At 42.8% G+C, this 22,479-nt stretch overlaps 1 protein-coding gene and 1 non-coding gene across 2 annotated transcripts in view; both read left to right on the top strand.

The window, feature by feature from the left end:
• Window positions 1-22,479, top strand: part of LOC138785797 (stimulated by retinoic acid gene 6 protein-like) — a 57,741-nt gene that overhangs the window by 23,321 nt on the left and 11,941 nt on the right. Inside the window, exons 9-15 of the mRNA XM_069962123.1 lie at window positions 1,269-1,377; window positions 5,719-5,869; window positions 10,243-10,318; window positions 14,227-14,308; window positions 15,576-15,624; window positions 15,704-15,821; window positions 18,264-18,383. Coding sequence (XP_069818224.1) covers window positions 1,269-1,377; window positions 5,719-5,869; window positions 10,243-10,318; window positions 14,227-14,308; window positions 15,576-15,624; window positions 15,704-15,821; window positions 18,264-18,383 — 705 coding nt within the window. The remainder of the gene's footprint in view (window positions 1-1,268; window positions 1,378-5,718; window positions 5,870-10,242; window positions 10,319-14,226; window positions 14,309-15,575; window positions 15,625-15,703; window positions 15,822-18,263; window positions 18,384-22,479) is intronic.
• LOC138787644 (U2 spliceosomal RNA) lies at window positions 21,419-21,609 on the top strand. Its single transcript, XR_011362409.1, has one exon. It is a non-coding gene; the product is annotated as a U2 spliceosomal RNA (small nuclear RNA).

Below are 22,479 nucleotides of genomic sequence, written 5' to 3' on the forward strand. Positions count from 1 at the left end.
TTATGACCTGTTCCCTGTTTATAGTCTGTTCCTGGCTTTGGCTTTCAAAATCTGTCAGATAAATCTCTCAGTGTAAACGCACCATTAGATAGTCCGATCAATATAGTAAATGAGTGCCAATCTTCTAGATCAACGCTCATTTACTGAGCCTATTACACAGCATGATTATCGTGTAGCAAGGGCTGCATGGAGATTGTTAGCAATGTCCATGCTTCTCTTGCTTTAAGGCTGGGTTCACACTACGTATATTTCAGTCAGTATATTTCAGTCAATATTGCAACCAAAACCAGGAGTGGATTAAAAACACAGAAAGGATCTGTTCACACAATGTTGAAATTGAGTGGATGGCCGCCATATAACAGTAAATAACGGCCATTATTTCAATATAACAGCCGTTGCTCTAAAATAACAGCAAATATTTGCCATTAAATGGCGGCCAGCCACTCAATTTCACCATTGTGTGAACAGATCCTTTCTGTGTTTTCAATCCACTCCTGGTTTTGGTTGCAATACTGACTGAAATATACTGACTGAAATATATATATACTGACTGAAATATACGTAGTGTGAACGCAGCTTAAAAGTGTTATAACACATATAAGTTACCTCTCCACGCTCCCCTCAGCCACCGGTGCAACTTCAGAACGGTCCCGTCCCGACCAGTGATTGGCTGAGTGGCTTGTCACTTTAGAGACTGCTCTGAAGTTGCATCAGTGGCTGTGGGGAGTGTGGAGAAGACAGAAAGACACCAGGGAGCGTAGAGAGGTAATGTATAAAAATTTAAGACCTTAGGGTTCTTTTAAATGCACAGATAAATCGCTTAGGTACTTGTTTCGCAAACAAGCACAAATATTTTTTTTTTTCAAACAACAGGTGTTTAGACGAGAAGATAAATCACTATAAAAAGTCAGATAGAAGAGGGAGGCCTTAATTTGCCTTTCAGGCACATTGTAGACCCTCTAGAGGTAGACAAGCTCAGCTTGCATACACAAAGTTTAGGCCCCTTCCACTGTATAGAACATGCTAAGCCTCACCCCTATTTGTTGTGTTCTGTCTCGGTCACTATGCTGCTACAGATGGAAATCCTCTAACAACTGGCAGTGGACAGTGGTTTCCAGGGAAGTGAGATACCTAGTCACCAAGACTTTAGAGTTTGTATGCCCCAACAGAGTAGTCATTTCTATTAAATGTTACAGATCACATACACAATGAAGAAAGTTGTTTGAAATTAAAATGACTATTATATTTATTTTAAACATATTTTTCAGAAAACCAAGAAGCTGGTTTGAAAGGAAGATATATACGTGGGACCCATGTTTTAAATTTCCCAGCAGGATGATTGGTACTACTGTTTTGTCACTGTTCTGCCTGTATATAGTAAGTCACAAAACAGTGTTAGTTGATTTTATGATAACATTTGCCTTATAATTTGTCGCATGAGTCTCAAGGATAATACAGGTTATTTACTACGGCTACATTTGAGGCCTTTTGATACTTGGAAAATTTGTATTGCTTTATGGCATAGACTAATATGAATAAGGCTGGGTTCACAGTGCGATTTTGCGGTCCATTAAACGTATCCGTTTAATGGAAAAAATGGATGCAAAAAAACATTTATGTTTGGATCCATTTTTCCATTGACTTCTATTATGGCTCTGTTCAATAGCGCTGAATAGCGTTAAAATAATGTACCTGCCTATTATTTCCGGGCGCAGTTCAGTGAACAACGTCCGGAAAAAATAGCTGTTTACATAATGTAATGTGCAGTGGCGGCTGCACATTACATTGAAGTGAATGGCTAATTGATTTGCGGGCACACCCGACGGTACCCGCAAATCAATAGTGTTCCTGCATTTTTCACTGATGGTCTAGACCATTGCTTCTCACAGTACGGAGAGGTGCAGGGTCCCAGCGTGTCCCCAATATCAGCACACAGCAGGATCTTCAGGTAGAGACAACACTAATTATGGCGGGCCCTTCAATATAAGTGAAGGCAATGCATAGGCGCCTTACCAAGAGGGCAATGTAGTTGAATGTGTTGAACATGAAGAGCGCAGGCCCCTCTGTGGCGCCATATAATAGTCAGGCCCCTCTGTTCATCCATATAGCAGTTAGGCCCCTCTATGACCCAAGTCAGGCTTCCTCTGTGCATCTAAACTTATATAGTAGTCCTCCTCTGTGCAATCATATAGAAGTAAGGCCTCCCAGTACAGGCAGGCCCCTCTTGGTAGTAACCCCCTCTCCCCCCCGCTCCCCAATGTAGGCATTCTCCCTGTTAGATAGCTCCCCCCCACCCCCTATATAGGCATTTCCACTGGTAGAAAGCACCCCTCTCCCCATGTAGGCATTCTTTCTGGTAGTAAGCCCCTAATCATTAAGTAGGCATTTTCCCTGTTAGTCAGACCCCCATGTCGACATCCTCCCTATTTAATAAAAAAAAATCCATACTGTCTGCAGCCCTCTGTCATCTCCTTTCCAACTTTGTGAGCCAGCTGTGATATCACTCATGTCCTCACTTTGTCAGAGACATTTAGTGCTGCACTTCCCTGTGAACGCAAATCAGGAGAGCTCACAGTTAAAGAGCACCCGACCCCGCCATAAGGGAACAGGACTTATGGATGTCATACTGGAATGGCGGGACATTAGGCTTAAAACATGTTCTATAAAAACGTCAACAATAGCGATGGTCTGCTGGTCGTTGCACTGTGCAAAAAGATAGTGCAGACCGCCACTATCTTCTATGTGTCATCCGGATGTTCTAAGGATCATCCAGACAGCCTCTCCTGCGGCTCCCCTCTCAATATCTGTGTGTGGAGCAAGCTCGCTTTCTCCTTAATATCGGGCCATGTGATACGGCCCTTAGAGGGGTATAGTTTGACCAAGGCTATTTTACACCCTGGGGTGTAGTTTGGCCTAGAACAGTTAAAGGGGTATTCCCCCCAAATTATTTTTGCATTAATACGTTGCTCACCCGTAGCTTTCCACCTTTCCAATATAAATTTATTACGGATTCTGCACAGTTTTGCTGTTATCTAGGTGCCCCCACCCCCAGGGATTGCATAGAATCATCAGCTCTCAGTCCACTCCGACATGCTCCCTGCTCCTAGCCCTGATCCTCCGAGACGGCATCACGTGTCCTCAGTCTCTTCAATGGGCCGGGTTATTGCTTCTAACCCAGCACACTGAAGAGAGGGAGGGCACTGAGACAGTGACAGCAGCTGCTGAACACTGTCACCCTCTCTGACAGCAGAGTGTACCCCGCCCCAAGCTCACCCCACTGTGCCCCCCATCCCTCCCTCAGTAGAGGTCGTGGCGGCGTTCGCCCGCCGCTCACCCCGGTGCTCCTCACCCACCGCTCACCGGGAGCTCCTGTGTGTGATCTCCCGGTGGCCGGCGGCCCCCCGCTCACCCCCCACTCACCTCCCGGAGCTTCTGCGTCGGCGGCGCCCGCCCGCCGCTCACCCGCCCGCCGGGAGCTCCTGTGAATGATCTTCCGGTGGCCGCCCGCTCAGAGCTCGCCCGACCCCGCAGCCGCCACCCGCCCGGTGAGTGCTGTCTCCCCCACAGCATGCTCGCGGTCCCCCCCATCCCCCCTCATTAGAGCCCACGGCACCGCACTCGATCCGCAGCTCACCAGTGACTGCAGCCCCCCGCGCAGCTCACCCGGTGACTGCAGCCCCCCCCCCAGTAGAGAGCCGGGCCACCCGACATCCGCACCCCCTTGCAACTCACCCAGCCCTCTCAGCTCTGCTACATCGCTCTCTCAGCTCGGCTACATTGCCCTCTCAGCTCTGCTACATCGCCCTCTCAGCTCTGCTACATCGCTCTCTCAGCTCTGCTACATCGCCCTCTCAGCTCTGCTACATCGCCCTCTCAGCTCTGCTACATCGCCCTCTCAGCTCTGCTACATCGCCATCTCAGCTCTCAGCTCTGCTACATCGCCATCTCAGCTCTGCTACATTGCCATCTCAGCTCTGCTAAATCGCCATCTCAGCTCTCTCAGCTCTGCTACATCGCCCTCTCAGCTCTGCAACATCGCCATCATCAGAAGCATTGCATGATGGGAAATGTAGTTTCCTATCTTGAATATAGAACATCTTTTAGAAAAACTTGTAACTCGGGAACGGCAGCAGCTAGAAAGATGGGAGACGGCTCAAATTACTCAGGGGGACTTGGTTAGTAAGACCGGCTAGGTTTGGGAGCATTTCATTTTTTTAGTTCTTGGGGGGGAATACCCCTTTAATCCCCCCAGGTATACTCTGGTATCCCCGGTGGTATACTCTGGGAAAAGTTAATGTGCCCTGCTACATCCTCAGTTAAAGAGATATAGAGCAGGACATTTTTGCTTAATTGCTTCTGCTCTGATGACCCCCAACTATCGCATGGATTCCTGCACATTTTTTTACTTGCAGGCAGCCTGAGAATGGAGGGCAGAGGCCATCAGTGCTAGAGCAATGAAGCATAAATGTTCTGTGTCCTACTCTTTAACCCTTTCTGTGTTGCAGCATGCATGTGGACTTTATTTTACTTACATGATGCAGCACAGACAGGGTTAAGCAGCAGGACACAGAATATTTCAGCTTTATCGCTCCTGTACTGCCATCTTCCCACATCAGATGGCACAGTAGTCCTATATTTTTAGAAAAAATCAAATCGTCAGCCCCCCTAATAGCGAAATCCTTATGAAGAAGTTGGCACAACCATCCTCCCATTAAAGACCTATTCCACGGAACGATTATCGTCCGTATTCGGCCGATATCGGCCGCTACGAACGATAATCGTCCCGTGGAATAGAGTGCAACGATTAGCCGACATCGTTCATGTCGGCTGATCGTTGCAGTCGCTTGTTTTTCAACATGTTGAAAAACAAGCGACTGATATAGCAGCGATCTGCTGCCGTCGCTCCGTTGAATAGGGGCGTCGGCAGCAGACGCTGCTATATCCTATGGGCTGCCCGGACGATCTAGCGATCACCCAGGCAGCCCCCCCGCAGCTCCCCGCCGCCCCCTCCCGCACTCACCCACTCGCTGCAGCCGCGTTGAATAGCGGCGGCAGCGAGCGGGGAACGAGGAGCAAAGAGCACTGAGAGCGCTCGTTTGCTCCTCTGACGACCCGTGGAATAGGGGCTTTAGTCTGTAATATCTGCTCCAAAACATAAGGAGAAAACCTTGAACCGCACAAGTGAACTAAGATAAGATAAGATAGAATAATGGTGTGGTGTCATTTTAAAACACCAAAAAGCACTTTGCATTTATTATATGCACTAATAATTTCTGACTGATATTTTATAGACAGACAATAATAATATGAAGCAGAGATCAGAGAAGTCACACAAGTGAATGTGGTCACATTGCGACTCACATGTGGCTGTTACCCAGCAGGATGGATTTTCTGCAACTGCAGGGATGCAGCCACCAGTGGGTTGCAGCACAACCCCATTCACTTGTATGAGTGAATGTATGACATGACAGGCGGTGGAGACAGTGATTCCTGGTCACGTAAGCACAAATTGTTATGTAGTTCCAGCCATATTGTAGTAGGTTGGAAATGGTCAGTTTTAACTATGTACTTTTATAATTATTATTAGTGTTCACTGATTCAATATTTCATTCTACAAAGAAAATACTGCACCTACAATGCAGCATCAAATGGTTGTGCAGTCTGTTTATTTAACATTACGTTGGAATCTCAGTTTTTCTTTATACTTTTTTTAAAAAGGTTGTTACTATCGAATACAATATTTACGACTCAATACAACATTTGCTACACATGGCAGAACAAATGATTGAGAATTCAGCAGTATTTCTACAACCGGAAACATACAATGAAACAATTGTTTCCTTCAAAGAGTTTAAGGATGCATTTAATGGTAAGCAAATATTTTATTAAACATATCTGAAAATCTTAATACAAAGATCCTACTTAAAGAAAATGTTAAATGGAAAAATAACTTATTGTTTAATGGTCCTTTCACCTGCAGCAGATTTGATGTTGCAGACTTGAAGCTACAGTTATTATTGTAATTAAATGATAGAACACAGCATCATATCTGCAGCATCAAATCTGCTGCTGATCCTGTATGTGTGAATGGACCCTTAACCGCTTCACGTCCATAATACGTGCCCCGTGCAGTAGGAATGTATATGTTGTAGTGAAATGATAGAATCAGGAATTTGATGAAATCACTAGTGACCCCACACCGACCTAAGTCTGCCTGACCGAAACAGCTCCCCACACCAACCTAAGTCTACCTGACCGAAACAGCTCTGCACACCATCCTAAGTCTGCCTGACCGAAACAGCTCCCCACACCGACCTAAGTCTACCTGAACGAAACAGCTCCCCACACCGACCTAAGTCTGCCTGACCGAAACAGCTCCCCATACCGACCTAAGTCTGCCTGACCGAAACAGCTCCCCACACCGACCTAAGTCTGCCTGACCGAAACAGCTCCCCAGAACTAAGTCAGCCTGACCGAAACAGCTCCACACACCGACCTAAGTCTGCCTGACCGAAACAGCTCCCCACACCGACCTAAGTCTACCTGACCAAAACAACTCTCCACACCGACCTAAGTCTGCCTGACCGAAACAGCTCCCCAGAGCTAAGTCAGCCTGACCGAAACAGCTCCACACACCGACCTAAGTCTGCCTGACCGAAACAGCTCCCCACACCGACCTAAGTCTACCTGACCAAAACAACTCTCCACACCATCCTAAGTCTGCGTGACCTAAGTCTGAAAAATTCTCCTTATTTGGAGGGCAAGGATTTCAGAAGTGTTCCTGCCAACAGTCCAATGAGCATTGTAACACAAAAAAATGTGCCTGAAAAAAAAAAAAGAAAGGTACTTTGCAACTCGAGATGCCACAAATCAACAATGTTTTTAATAAAATGATTAAAATGAATAAAAAGATGAATGGATTGGATGATTTATTAATTGCATTTGTTATAAATTATCAGCTTAGGGTGCATTTACACAGACAGATTTATCTGACAGATTTTTGAAGCCAAAGTCAGGAATGGATTTGAAAAGAGGAGAAATCTCAGTCTTTCCATTATGACCCGTTCCCTGTTTATAGTCTGTTCCGGGCTTCAAAAATCTGTCAGATAAATCTGTCTGTGTAAACGCACCATTAGCTACTTGTGTCAGCTACCAGTTTCCTTTGTTAATTAGTTTCGAATAAATAAATTTTCGTTTCAAATGACTATTGCCGTGTTACTTAATAAATATATAGAGCCGGGGCGACTCCTGACTGGTTTATTCCATCATTTCCCTGAAAGGGGTCAGTGATTTGATCAAATCACTGACTTTCTTCAGGGAAATGATGGAAGGACTCAGCCATTCCATCATTTCCCAGGATTTGACCAAATCACTAGTGATTTGATCAAATCCCTGGATTCTATCATTTTACTGCAATATATATATATATATATATATATATATATATTATGTTAATATATATAACAACAAAAGAAACAATGTCGGCACTCATATGGTATTCAGGAATGACCCTTAGGACCTCAGTGTGACACTCCCATGTGTGGTGACACTCGCCCACTCGTGGTGCTCCGCTATAAAAGTGCAACAATACCTCACAGCATAGAGTCTGATGAAAGCAGCTTTCACCAGTATCGGTAAAAAGATGCTTTATTAGGACAGTAAAGGCATTAGCATCAGGTGCTTTCCACAAAATTACAGAGCAATGGCCATTTCACGTGTCAAAACGCTTATTCTCGGCTCACAAATATGCGGCTCTTGTTCTATGTGTAAAATAAAAATGTGTAAATACAATAGTGAGAAGAAGTTTATACAAGTGGGAGGAGTTTCATGGCAAATAAGACAATTTATAACATGTAAAACTTCTTTTGTGGTTTATGTCATTACTTGTAAATGTTGAGTTTTTTTATATCGGGAAAACCACCCAAAATATGCACACAAGATTCAAGGAACATTTAAATTCAGTTAAGACTGTCTCTGGTTGCCCGCGTCTAATTAAACATATTAGGAGCAATCACGCGGGTGGTACTTCTGTTCTTAACTTCACAGGAGTAGAAACTATTTTCAAAGATGGAGGACTGGACAGACAAAAAAAGACTGCTACAATGCAAAGCTCACTGGATCATTCGGACAAACGCTATGGAACCTTTGGGTTTAAATGACATGAGTGCCTTCCTTTGATTATGTTATGTTGTAACCTCGGTTGCTTATGTTTGCTTTTTTAATATTTGTTTGTCAGATAATTGTTTGTATTTGTTTTTGTCACCATGATTATTGCCACTTCTTGCATTTAGGTACACAATGAGTTATTATTATGGTCGGTCACACTCCTTGAATGGGGCTTGACTAAGATGTGATTAGTGGCTTTATAATGATGTATGTGTAAGTGTTATTTGTGAGCCGAGAAGAAGCGTTTTGACACATGAAACTGCAGTCACTCTGTAATTTTGTGAAAAGCACCTGATGCTGATGCCTTTTCAGTCCTAATAAAGCATCTTTTTACCGATACTGGTGAGTTCTGCTTTCATCGTACTCTATACTTTGAAATGTATATATACTTTCGTTGACTGAGGGGGCTTTAAATGTGTGCAGGACCTCTCCGACGTAGGTGGTCCTGTACACATCAGTGTGGCCGGCTCCAGAGCTAAGTGGTGGGGGTAAGCCACGTACCTCCGTCCTGTCGGATCTTTGGTCTGTGCATAGAGTCTGCTCTCAGGCAGACTCTATGTAGAGATCGCCGATTATACGGATTAATGCTATGCTATGCTATTTTGTAACCTCCTTCCCTCAGTAAGACCATTTAAGATGGGTTTTGACTGGCTGTATAAATTGTTAATAATTAAAACCAAAATATTTTGCCAGGTGTTGGCAAAAGTGAATGGTGAATAGTGAACACTATTCACCTTTGACCACGCAAAAGTATATATTTATTGTACATTTTATTACGGTAGTACGGCGGTAAAGAATTATTCACAGAATAACACACGTTACAAAGTTATACAACTTTGTAATGTATGTTATGTCTGTGAATGGCCCCCTTCCCCGTGTCCCACCACCCCCACCCGTGTACCCGGAAGTGTGGTGCGCTATACTTACCTGTCACGTGCCGACACCAGTCTCCGATCTTCATTCAGTGACGTCTTCTTCGGCCGGCCGGCGAACAGCTCCGTCTGTTCCAAATGCCGGCCGCCCTCTGCAGCGTCATCAGCCGCTCAGCCGCGATTGGCTGAGCATAACTGTGCTCAGCCAATCGCGGCTAAGCACAGTTGTGACGCGGCGGAGGGGGGACGGGCGGCAGCGACTCGGCCATCCATCCGAAGATGACGTTTGGCACAAAATGACGGACGGCCCTCGACACGGATCAGGTAATGTATAATGCACCAACACTTCCGGGTACACGGGTGGGGGTGGTGGGACACGGGGAAGGGGGCCATTCACAGACATAACATATATTACAAAGTTGTATAACTTTTGTAATGTGTGTTATTCTGTGAATAATTTTTTAGCGCCGCACTACCCCTTTAATTGTTTTATGCCATAAGGACAAAGCTTTGTGTTGTGTCATCCATTTGTTATTCTTACTAAAAGTGTATGACAAAATAGCTGAGTGTAACATTGGTTGTAATGTTGGGGGACTATCCAATCAAGGCTTACAGTGCTAGACATTAACCCCCCCAATCTGGTAGCACCCTGTTTACTAATGAGCCATAGATTTCTGGTAAGAAATCTCATTCTCTATGGGTGTCGGACTCATCTCTGGTGAGCCCGCACACGGCTTCCAATGGGGATTTCTCAACGGCGGGACGGGGTCCGGGACCGGGACTTCGTAAAAAGGGTAAGTATAAGGGGCTCCAGTGTCGGGTCGGGCGGCCTTCACCCCGGCAGCTGTGTAAACATAGCCTTTCTGTGTTTTTAATCCACTTGTGGTTTTGGTTGAAAAATTTTGACCAAAATATTGAGCAAAAATACTGTGTGGGAACATAGCCTTATAGTGTACCTCTCAAATAGGAATAGCCACATAGACGTTTGCCAGATGTTTATAGAAAAGCTAGTTCTAGTGACACTGTACAATGCTAGAACATGATTTGAAAGTGGCACTAAGGGTTTACATGCTACCTAGATCTAAATTTTCTGTATTGCCCACACAGTAACACATATAATGAAAAGTAATCCAAAATACCCCATGCCCTTTCAATACAGTATAATAGTTATATTTATTTCTTGTTTGTTTGTTTTTTTTTTCAGTTGTTTGGATTTTCACTAATTTCTTAGCAAGTGCAATCACTGTATCCTACATTTTTCACATATTGGCCTGCTACAGGTAAGATATTGCTACAAGAAGTGTTCACTTTTTCTGACAAACGCTAAAAACCTACAATAAAATACCCTAAGGGCGCCTTCACACCTAGCGACTCGCAGCGTAAATTACGCTGTGAGTTGGGTAGGTCCTGGCAGATCACTTTCACTACATACACGCAGCGGTCTGAACGACCGCTGCGTGTATGTAATTCTGCCAGCCCCTTAACCCCTTCAGCTGCCGCCCGGCTCCTGCTCCGCTCCCGCTCTGTATACATTACCTCTCCTCGCTGCACGGGTCCTGGCGTACTGCTCTCCCGTCCGGCCAATCGGTGTGTGCCCTGCCGCAGCCACTGATTGGCCGGGCGGGAGAGCAGTACGCTGGGACCCGTGCAGAGAGGAGAGGTAATGTATACAGCGGAGTGGGAGCGGGAGCCGGGTGGGAGCTGAAGGGGTCGGCATAATTACATACACGCAGCGGTTGTTCAGACCGCTGCGTGTATGTAGTGAAAGTGATCTGCCGGGACCTGACAGACTCGCAGTGTAACGTAGGCTGCGAGTCGCTAGGTGTGAAGGCACCCTAAAATAGAAACTTTCCTGCTTCATCCATGGAGGAGTTAATTACAATAAAGCTATGCACACCTATGCATTGGCATGGTGTATGTTTAGGGTATGTTCACACTACGGAACATGCGCAGAAATTTTGACAAGTCAGTTCTTTGGGCAGACAGCGGATTGAGCTTGAGAATATCAATGACTCACTGGGACAGGCAGAGCTTCACACGGAGTCCGCCATGCATGTTTCATAGTGGCAGGAAAGAGGAAGAATCCATCACTTAGGGTCCTATTCCACGGGCCGACCAGGGCCCGGTCAAGAACAATGTAAACGAGCGCCGATCGGTTAGATCTGCTGATTATCGCTCAGTGGAATAGGTCCCTTACTGCTCGACATACAGAAAATAAGTCTTGGATTACCCCTTCAACTAGTCTTACAGAGGCCAAAGCTGTCTCCTTTAGGCTTCTGTTGGGTCAGTAAAAATCAGTATGCTGCTAAAAAAAGAACGATGCAATACTGTGTTAAGTTGGCCACGCACCTTCAATAACTAACGTTCCGCTGTCAGTTACCTCTCCCACCCGGCCACTATCCTCCCCAAACACATGAAAGTTCTGCAGGGTCAAGCAATCCTGTGTTCTCTATGAGGATGGGTGGGTTAAGCTGCAGCCAAGGAGGTCTGGCTGCGGCTTATCTAATCCAGTAATTTTCCATGACGCCTGACCCCTATCTCCACTGACATCATCTGTCGGTGGTCGGCCAGGATACCAACTGTTAGTTCTGGCGCAAGCAGCAGTTACTACTGACAAGATCATAAGGTGTATAGGGACCTTTAGACTACATTATTCTATCCTCTAGAGCAGTGCTTCTCAAACTATTTCTTCTGGAGCCTCACCCAACAGACCAAGGCAATGCCTGGGCCTCACCAGACTGACCAAGAGGGTGCCTGGGCCTCATCATCTCTGGTGAAAGTCCATTTAAAAGCTGAAAATAATGCTAGGACTACCTTTCACCCATCTCTCAAACTCTATATACTAATAAAGCAAGTACAAAATTAATTAATAATGTTGCTAAAATGGAGCTTTTGGAGGACTGTGCAGATCATAGTCACTTTTGTGAAAACTGGCTCCCCAGCTGGGCCTCACCAACAGCTAGGGGGCCCCCTCACTGGTGAGACCCGCCTCACAGTTTGAGAAGCACTGCTCTAGAGACCAGTAAAAAAAAAATCTATGTTAAACATACACAGATTTACAATGGGCCCCATAGGTGAAGAGTTCCTTTGTCTTTATTTCCGGCACAGGCACAAAAAGATATTAGGGTTTGGCTGCCAAGAGAAAGTAAAAACCAACTTATTGTTAAAAATAAACAAATAAACAATTAGTGATGTGAATATCCCCTTAGCAAAGTGGACTATGGACCATCAGTTAAAGCAAATCTATAACCAGCGATAAGCAGAAAAACTTAAACTAAGCAGGGTCACTGTCATTTTGTTGATTCTGTGTTCTGATATATGATATACTAATGAGTTTCAAGTGACCACAGGTTGAACATCCCTTTAGGATGCCCCCAGACAGATTTTGTGGCATTTTTCTGGCCTCCAAAAAAATAAAACGACAGAAAAACTGCCAAAGATTTCTGTGTTTTTTTCTGCCATCGCAGAAGTCATTCCATTGAATTCTATGGTAGAGAAATGCCACAGCAGGAAAAAATGCCGAACCCTCCTTGGGGGCATTTTTGCAAAACATTTAGCCAGTATGAAACCAGCCTTAGGCTATGTTCACACAACGTATATGTTTTCGTAAAATCATGGCCGTTGTACAATGGCTGTGATTATTATGAAAATATACGTTACCTCTCAGTCTATGGGATCCCGGACAGAGCGTATAGACAGGGTATACGCTCTGGACGGGATCCCTAGCAGCGTGCAGGTGCTATTCACTAAATAGCGGCCGTAGAAAACCATGTCAGTGCACACTGTGGGACAAGCGGCTCTGAACGCTCGCTCCATAGCGTGCAGTGGAGAATTCTGATGCGGGCGGGCGTGTGCGTATGCTCCCGCATTGGAACCCTGAGGCCGAAAAGGTACTGCAGGTCCTACGTCCGAAAAGGTACTGCAGTACCAGCCGGGTGACGGAACGGCCAGTCTAATACTGCGCCTGAACATAGCCTTAATGTGCTTCTATTATGAACCAAACAATGCAAACAATTTAATAATACATTTGTGCCCTTTATGTGAAATGCACCAAAATTTGGCACATAAGTTTTCTATTGACTTATCCTTTTTTTTTTTTTTTTTTTTTTTTTAAACTTATCCAAAAAATGTGTACACAAAGATGTGGTTGACCACATTTTTCTGTATGTTCACACTGCTTTTTGCTGTCTGTTGAAGAGATCTGTTTCTAATAGTTTTTTTTACCGTACATAAAAAAACGTGGGCAACCACGTTTTTGTGTACACTTAAAGTTTTTTAAATAACAGTTTTTTAATAATGTAAGTCAATGGAAAAGGGACCCTAACGAGATGGCATATAACTACTTCCATTTTTGCATGTTTTTTTTTTTTTTTTATATAAAGATGATACAATAAAAAGGTTAGCAAAAACAGTGTAGCCCTAGCCTTAAACACATAGTGAAACTGATGCAAAAGCCTAATGCTGCGTTTACACGGAACGATTATTGTGCGAATTTGCACGATAACAATCAAATTCGAACGATAATTGTACGTGTAAATGCAGCGAACGATCAAGCGACGAGCGAGAAATCGTTGATTTTGATCTTACATGTTCTAAAATCATGGCTCGCAAAAAATTCGCAGATCGTTCCGTGTAAACAGTCGTTCAACGATTTTACCTATGTGCGAGATAGGCGTAAGTGATCGCAAAACGATTTTTCCGCACGATATATCGTTCCGTCTAAACGCTGATTGTTCTAAAAAAAAACATTGTTCTTTCGATATCGTTAATCGTACGATCGGGCGAATTATCGCTCCGTGTAAACGCAGCATTAGTCATAAGTGTCTAACCTGTGTAGCAAGATGCGTTAGATTTATCATACAGAAAGAACCCCTGTGATTAATTTGGCCCACCCACAAAACTGCCTAGTCCTAGCAAATCTACCCAAATGAGTTTCAGAGGATTTTTCTAAGAAATTCATGTTTAGGCAATACAAAAGAAGATGTGAAACGCCAGTGCTTCATTCTCCTGATCAGTGCATATCCTAGAGGTCAGACACCCACCAATCAGAAAGTGGTGGCATATTGTAGTGATATACCATCACAAATTATGAATGGGAATGCCCTTTTAATTATTTTTTTTCCAAAAAAATTGATATGGACTTTTTTTATGTAATATTTGTGACCTCCTGCATTGTTTTTATCTGTAGAAAACACATAAAGAGACTGTGGAGTGGAAATAGAGGGTTTCTTCCTATACAATTCCAAAACCCTTCATCCTCTATGTGTGTGGTAAGCTTATTTATATATCACAAGCAAATTCTTTGTCTTAACAAAAAGGAGTATCAACGACTAGGCGTATAAGACTTTTCAATGACTTTTGGGATATACTCGCTGTATTAGACTACCCCTCTTCCAACGCACACAAAATAAAAATTTATAAAAAACATCAGAGAGCAGCAAGATCTGAGAGCAACAGTAATACCTGTAGGATACAAGGGTCGCCAGACCGGTGAAAGAGGTGTGTTTTTCTGGGCACAGCGCCACTCTACCGTATCTATTTTTTCCATACCCCGGACGCCTGGAGCTTGCTCTGCCCTTCATACGGTCGCTGCATATGGCGGGGATGCGGCTGTTATTGAGCTCCCCCCACCGTATATGGGGGCTGCAGATTCTCATGTCCAATTCCGAAAGTTTTCAGCACCCGCCCTATAAAACGACACCCGGCGTATAAGACAACCCCTGATTTTTCTGGGTTAAAAAGTAGTTTTATACACAGGAAAATACTGTTGTTTAAAATCAGGTAAAAGTTCTCTCCGCTACCATGTCCTCTCATTGCTTACTTGTTGAGCAGTTGCTAAGTACTATAATTCCTAGAATGCAATGCTTTCCTTCAGCTCTCAATCACAATGTTCCTGCCCTGCTTACTCTCTTAGCACTCCTGCCACCCAGAGCTGCTGAAGAACATTGCTCTAAACAGCAGACTATCTCTCCACCCAGCCAGCAATATGTACCAGCTGCTGTATTCATTCCCTGCCTGGTCCTCTATCTGTAGCATTGTTCAGCACAAGAATGCTGCAAAAACGTTTCATTCTTCACTAAATATCCTAATAAAGACCTATATTTATGAATATGACAGGAAGATGTAAGGTGTAAGGCCTGGATCATAGGTGGTGATATCAGTCAAGAGCTGGGGATTGAGCTCAGAGAGAAGATTCAGACAAGCCTCCTGAAGGAACATATGATGCATCATCTCAAAAATAAAGAACTACTAAACTTCCTGCAATGGATAATTAAAGCAAAAACATGCTGAAGCCAGTAAAATGTGTGATAACACTATATATAGTTGGGTTATCCAGGTAACAAAAACAATATTCTAAACAACCCTTCCCAATACCATCCTATGTCTAATATACATGTATAACTCCGTTCCTTTGTGGATGCAGTTCACGTGATCTCCTCTGTGGGGGCGTGGGTTTCTGAGATAGCAGTATTCACAGTTTATACTGAAATGTGTATAGTAATTTTTGTAATGCACACCTTTCTTTATTACATCTAGGCTGCCATAGCAAGATACTCCAGTTGGCAAATTGCATACATTTTATGGGGTATGTAATAGTTGTGCCTCTATAGAAAAACTTTATGATCTGTTTTTAGATTTATTGAAATGTCCCTTTTTTGTTGCAGGTTACGTGATAATGCACATAGTACAATTCACGTTTGGCATGATTTTTGTGTATGTTTTTGTGTTTCCGATAAAACATGGCGAAGGTTTAGAACTTCTGAAAGGCTTAGGAATTTCCTTGTAAGTTTATCTTGCTTGTTATTTTTCAGTCTTATCTATATAATACTATAATGTGACATTTTATATGTACTTATATTTATAAATGTGAATATTATATTTCCACAATATTAATAAAGATATACAATAACTGACTAATACTAACAGCAAATTAAAATTATAATTCCTGATACGCATACATTCATATAAGTAAAGGCTGTATTACACGGCCCGATCACTAATGTAAGTGAGCGCCAGACTGCTAGATCGGCGTTCGCTTACTGAGCTTGTTACATGGCTCGATATTTGTACAGCAAGGGCTGCACGGACATTGTTAGCGAAGTCCATGCAGCCCTTGCCTTAAGTGCAAAATAATAAACTTTTTAGATACCTGTCCACACTACCCAGTGTTATTCTTGCTTCCGCCTTCTGCTTGCTGGAACTTCGGAGCTGGTCTCTGAAGTGACAGGTCGCTCAGCCAATCACTGGCCGAGATGGGACAGCGTTGTGGAAAGTGATTTTTTTTAATCAAAATTATTTTTATTGAAATTTTTTTTTAAAAACAAGTTTTCTCCCACTACAAACAAAAACTCCCTGGAGGGCATACCCTCCGACCTGCGGCAAGTGATTGGTTGAGTGGCTTGCCACTTCAGAGACCAGCTCAGAAGAACCAGCAGCAGCTGGTTAAAGAGCAGAAGCTAGAAAAACACCGGGAAGCATGGACAGGCAGTCAGCAGCAAATGAATTTTCAACATGTTGAAAGACAACTATCAGCCTATGATCGTTTCTGCGGCTGATCACTGTCTTTATTACACAGAGCTATAATCCAGGGATGCCGTCAGGTATCTGTGACGTCACCCAGCAGGTGGCACTGGATCTGAGTGGAGGGATGTGTTCCTGCAGTGTGCGGCTGCTGGGACGGATCCCTGTGAGTCTGGGGCGGAGCTCCAGACGCTGTGGGAAATGTCGCTGGAGTGTGGTCAGGTACTGATGTAACATAATTAATGTAAATTGCAAACGTTTCATTTCACATCCCCTGCTGATTTACACTTTGAAAGTTATAATAACAGGTACCCTTTAATATTCAACATTAACTGTAACAGTCTGTTAACAAGAGGCTCTGCAGCAGCTCAATAGTAGGTTTTGTAGAAGTTCAGTAGCAGGTTCTGCACAAGTTTAATAGGGGATTTTGTAACTCTCTTTACAACAAGGTCTGTAGCAGCTTATCAGCAACCTCTATAGCAGTCTTTTATCAATAGGATCTATATGGAAATAAAAGTTAGAAACATAGAAAAAAAGATTGTTGGCAGAAAGAGACCACCTATTCCATCTAGTCTGCCCTTTTAGTATTTCCATTCTTATTATCTTACGATAGACATATGTTTATCCCAGGCATGTTTATATTCTGTTATTATAGATGTACCTACCACAAATGCTGGGAGTGTATGGAAGTTATGCACTGTTGCCACAGTAGTCCCTGTACTAGACTCAAAGTTAGAAACAAAACCAAGGTAAATCCTACTGAAATAAGCACTAGGTAAATATTCTGGAGTTCTTGTTTTGGACCAGCCTTTATGGAGCACTACAGTAGTTCAAGAAAGTTCCCAAGCCTAGTCTTTTAGGGGTACTTCGGGGGTCTATAGATCAATATGATCACAGGTTGCAGGCCCAAGAGTCCAGCTGGTCCCTAGTGTCTCCTGAAGATACCAGGTGGTTTCTGTCCTCTCACCACCTCAGTTATCTTCTTCTAAACATCCAGCCCGGGACTTTCTTTCCTGTACTTTGCTTTACCACTCGTCACTGCAAGTTCTTCTCCCTCTCCACAACACACACTAAATATCCTCTTCATACTTCTCATGTTCTTCCAAGCTTTGCTCTTCACATCCTTCTTCTCCTGAACTTAAAGCCTTGGGCAGAAAGAAAGGTGCCATCTTTTTAGATGTTATCTGTTGCAGTATATAACTGGACCCCCTATACATGGCATTAGGTCGCATTCCAAAATAAACACTTGTATAATTAAAAATTCTTTAGAGCCCACAAAAAAATTGATAATACTAGTCACGTGCTTAACATGTAGAATATTGTATGTACTGTTTGGTGTGGTTTTTTAAAGATTGGTGATGGCAATGCAAAAACTACAAAACAGCAAATTGCAAAAACTGTACTGCTCAGCATGTCTGGGTAGTTTTCAGCTGCATCACAGGCATACATGAGACTATAATACAGTTTAAATTTTGTTAGGCCTTCTGTAGAGGGCCACAAAACCAGATGGCCCATGGAATGTCATGCCTGGGTGACTGCAGTCACAAACAGTGCCCACAATAGTAGTAAAGGAGCCCAAACCACAAGTCCAGACCTTATCTTTATTAGTTATCCAGACCTACAAATGTAGCTAGTGTACAGACGCTTTATTAGTTGTATGCAAGCAGCATAAATAATTACTTTCTTTTTATCTTTTCTTTTAAGACTCTCACTTGGAATTAGTATTTCGCTGATTATGTTGCAAATCCTGATAGCTGGCAATTTTTTTCTGCAGAAGAAAATAGCTCCTGGGGATAAACAGAAACCATTAGCTCTAAATAACAGGTAATACTATATTTTTTATTTCATAATTTTATTTTATCTATATATTTAATTTAAATCCCACAGTCTTTTCACTCTGTGAAGAGGGTGGATACTGCCTGCCTAGAAAACATAGATAGGTGATCCTTGTGTTTTATCCACCCTCATCACAGAGTGGGCAGACTGCAGGATTCTAAAGCTGATCGTTTAGCTTTGTATGAAGCTAAACGAATCCCGCTTCGCTCTTCTTTAACTACCACACCCAGGTGCAAAAAATAATAAACACTAATGTGAAATAGCATGCTTACAACACATTACACTGTAAATCATGTCATATCCAGATGCCTGTCTAGTAATCATTGCAGCTACAATACTTTAAAACTAGGTCATGTTCATGTAAAGAAATTAGACTCTTGTGATATTACAGACAGTATAATCACATATAGGTTATTAATTGACTTGTTCATAACCCATGAGTCACAGATCTGTCTTTATTAAGGTGTCAAATCTTCAAAGATTGTTCCATCTCCTGTGAATGGTTAATTGACCCTCTGAACTTCAGAGTATTCATTAGAAAAAAACAATATGGTACTGTGTTATCCAATACTTTCGACCAAATTTTAGGATTGATAACTTTATTGGCCAATAAAAAATTGTTAGAATTGTGAGCTTTCGGGATTCAAAAGATCCCTTCGTCAGACAAGTAAAAAAATGAATGACTTAAGGCCGTATTACACGTTGCGATTATCGTTCAAAGATTCGCTATAACGATCGTTCTCTAACAATAACTAGTGATTTTTTAGTGAACGATTCTAAGGTTATTACATTCACTGATTACTGTTATAAACGATCGCTTTTATGTCGTTATATGGTTACTAATCATTACTTAGGACAGCCCACACCACATGTTTTATCGGCAAACGATTTATTGCACTAACAAATATGAAAACGATCAGTTAACTGCCAACAATAATTTTTCAACATGTTGAAAGACCAAAATGAACAATTTTTCATTTATTCGTTTCATTGTTGGATGTTATTACACAGACAATCGTTCATGTCGATCGTTTTAGCGATTTTTTAAAATGATAATCGTTCCATCTAATAGGGCCTTAACAGAAACAGCAGAACATTTTAGGAATGTTACAAGCAAGAAAAAAGAGACATCTGTGAATAAGGAGGGTAGATACATGAAATAGATAAGCCAGTGCCATAAAAAGACTTGTAAGTTAAAGCTTATTTAGAAGTCCAAGATTCTTTGTCAGTTCAGTCTTATCTGTGGAGTGTGTGCATGTAGAGGGTCATAAATCCAGGTGCCAGGTTTAGTCCATGTGTTAATGACTGGAATGTTTTTATCAATTTGAATTCACACAATTTCCTCTCTCTGTCACTCTGGAAGTGACCTTTGAGTGCCATAATCTTTATACTATTTTTTTCTAACCATTTTACAAGATACCTCAATGTACCCAACACAAATGGATCTTAAAAACCTACTGAAGAAACTGGCACAACTGACCAGCGACATCTTCTTCCTATCCCAATGTAAAAAAAGATAATTTAATCTCCAAGGGTCTCATGGTCTAGAACCCAACTCTGTGTACGTACAATACTTACTTTACAGAACATCTGAACGTCTGAGGAACAACCTCATCCACGTTTTCTAGAGCAAGAAGAAGAAAGTCCAAGAAGAAATTAATTTTCTCAACACAACACAAGGACCAACATTTTGCTCAGCAAGAGAAATACTTTGGAATTTTTCACAAAAAAAAAAAAACATTAACTTATAATCAACAAGAAGAAGAAAGTATACAGACTAAAGTCCCTATTCCAAGGGCCGACAGTAAGGAGCGAACGAGCGCTGTCAGTGCTGGTTTCTCCTCGTTCCTCTCTCACTGCCACCGCTATTACACGCGGGAGGGGCCACAGGGAGCTGCGGGGGTCTGCCCGGGTGATCGCTAGATAGAGGATAGTGGCAGTCTGCTGCTGCAGCTCCTATTCCACAGAGCGACGGCAGCAGATCTCTGCTATCACAGTCGCTTATTTTTCAACATGTTTGAAACACAAACGACTGCAACAATCAGCAGACATGAACAATGGCAGCTGATCGTTGCCTTCTATTCCACGGGACAAATACGGACGATAATCGTTCCGTGGTATAGGGCCTTAAGGATGAAAGTGCGAAAAGCGATAAAATCTCTAAACTTAAAGATATTACCATTAAACCGGCAGATAAAGGAGGAACTTAGCGATTATGAATTCATCAGATTATATCAAAGCAGCAAAGAAACTACTCCAGGACAAGAGATACTACAAGCCACTGCAGGAGGACCCCACCAAACTATATGCTAAAGAACTTTTAGACGTCATAAGGAGCTTCAACTCTACATCTACCAAGCTACTGAACCTTATACAGGACACTCTCAAAATGGGGAGTTTCTACATCCTACCAAAAATACATAAAGAAGGAAATCCAGGGAGACCAATTATCTCTGGTATTGGGACACTAACAGAAGCCATTTCTGGCTGGGTTAAAAATATTTTAAAACCCTTGGTGAGGCAAACACCCAGTTATGTCCAGGACACCACCGACATTCTCTACAAACTGTCAGCCCTGGGCCCATTACCACAGGATACAATATTGGCCACCATGGATGTAGAATCTCTGTACTCAAACATCCCCCATAAGGATGGCAAAGCTGCCTACTAACACTTCCTTCAGAAACACAACAAAGCCATGGAACCAACAACACAACTCATTAGGTTTGTGCTTAACCATAACTATTTTTGTTTTGGGAAAGACATACTGTATATCTGCAATGTATCTTAAGTGCTATGGGGAGCAAAATGTCTCCCCAATATGCCAATCTCTTTATGGCCAAATTGGAGGAGAAGTTCCTAATGACTTGTATGATCAAACCTCTAGCATATTTACAATAAATAGATGATCTATTCATAATTTAGACAGCATCTAAAGAGAATCTGCTTACCTTCAACATAAACTTTAATAAATTCCATCCCACCTCACACTCAGCTTTTCAAAATCCAAAATACATTTCCTGATCGTTTCTCAGCCTTTTGGCTAAGATCAAGTGTAGTATCTGTTCTTATCGGTTTAATATCTGATACGTCCCCTGTCTGGGGACCATATATTGGGTGGATTTTTGGAGCAGGGAGATGGAGGGGGAGCTTGCTCTGTCCTCTCCAGGCATTGACCTGGTGTAGCGGTGCCTCCAGGTTCAGTGCACCAAAAAAAAAAAAATAATTCCTGGACACAACTATATCTATAAAGAACAACACCATACAAACATACAAAAAAGCAGCATGTGTCCCCACATACTACAAACAAACACAATCTGCATCCCTAATACACAGCGGAACTATACAATCACCGATGCTTTTTCATGTACATCCTTCAATGTGATCTATATGATAAAGTGTACAAGATGCCCCACAGGGATTCACATTGGGGAAACAAAACAGAAATTACAAACTAGAATGAATTTACATAGACATACAATAAAAAGAAGTCTCAACACAGAGAGAGGAAAGTGTGGGAATTTAAATTGATAAAACATTCCAGTCATTACCACATGGACTTAACCTGGCACCTGGATTTATGACCCACTGCATGGACACACTCCACAGATAAGACTGAACTGACCAAGAATCTTGGACTTCTAAATAAGCTTTAATTTACAAGTCTTTTTTATTGCACTGGCTTATCTATGTGATGTATATACCACCTCACACACTCTCCTTTCTTGCTTTAACCCCTTAACGACATCGGGCGTAAATTTACTCTGAACCGCGCCGGTCCCGGGTGCCGCGTGTAGCCCGGGACCGTAGGTATTAGCGGGCACGGTCCGATCGCCATGCCCGCTAATACAGTAATCGGATGCAGCTGTCAAAGTTGACAGCTGCATCCGATTACCGGACGCAGCGTCATCCCTGGTGGCTAGTGGGGAGATCGCTCCTCCGGGATGTTATCCCGGAGGAGCGATCTCCGTAAATGAAGCCGGCCGGGGACCGCTCCAAGATGGCGCCGTCCCTGGCTCGGCACTCGTTTACTTCCGGCTGCAGCAGTCGGAAGTAAACGAGTGCCTATCTCATGGATCTCTGC

The sequence above is a fragment of the Dendropsophus ebraccatus genome, chromosome 3 (genome assembly GCF_027789765.1).
Source record: "Dendropsophus ebraccatus isolate aDenEbr1 chromosome 3, aDenEbr1.pat, whole genome shotgun sequence".
Lineage (NCBI taxonomy): Eukaryota > Metazoa > Chordata > Amphibia > Anura > Hylidae > Dendropsophus > Dendropsophus ebraccatus.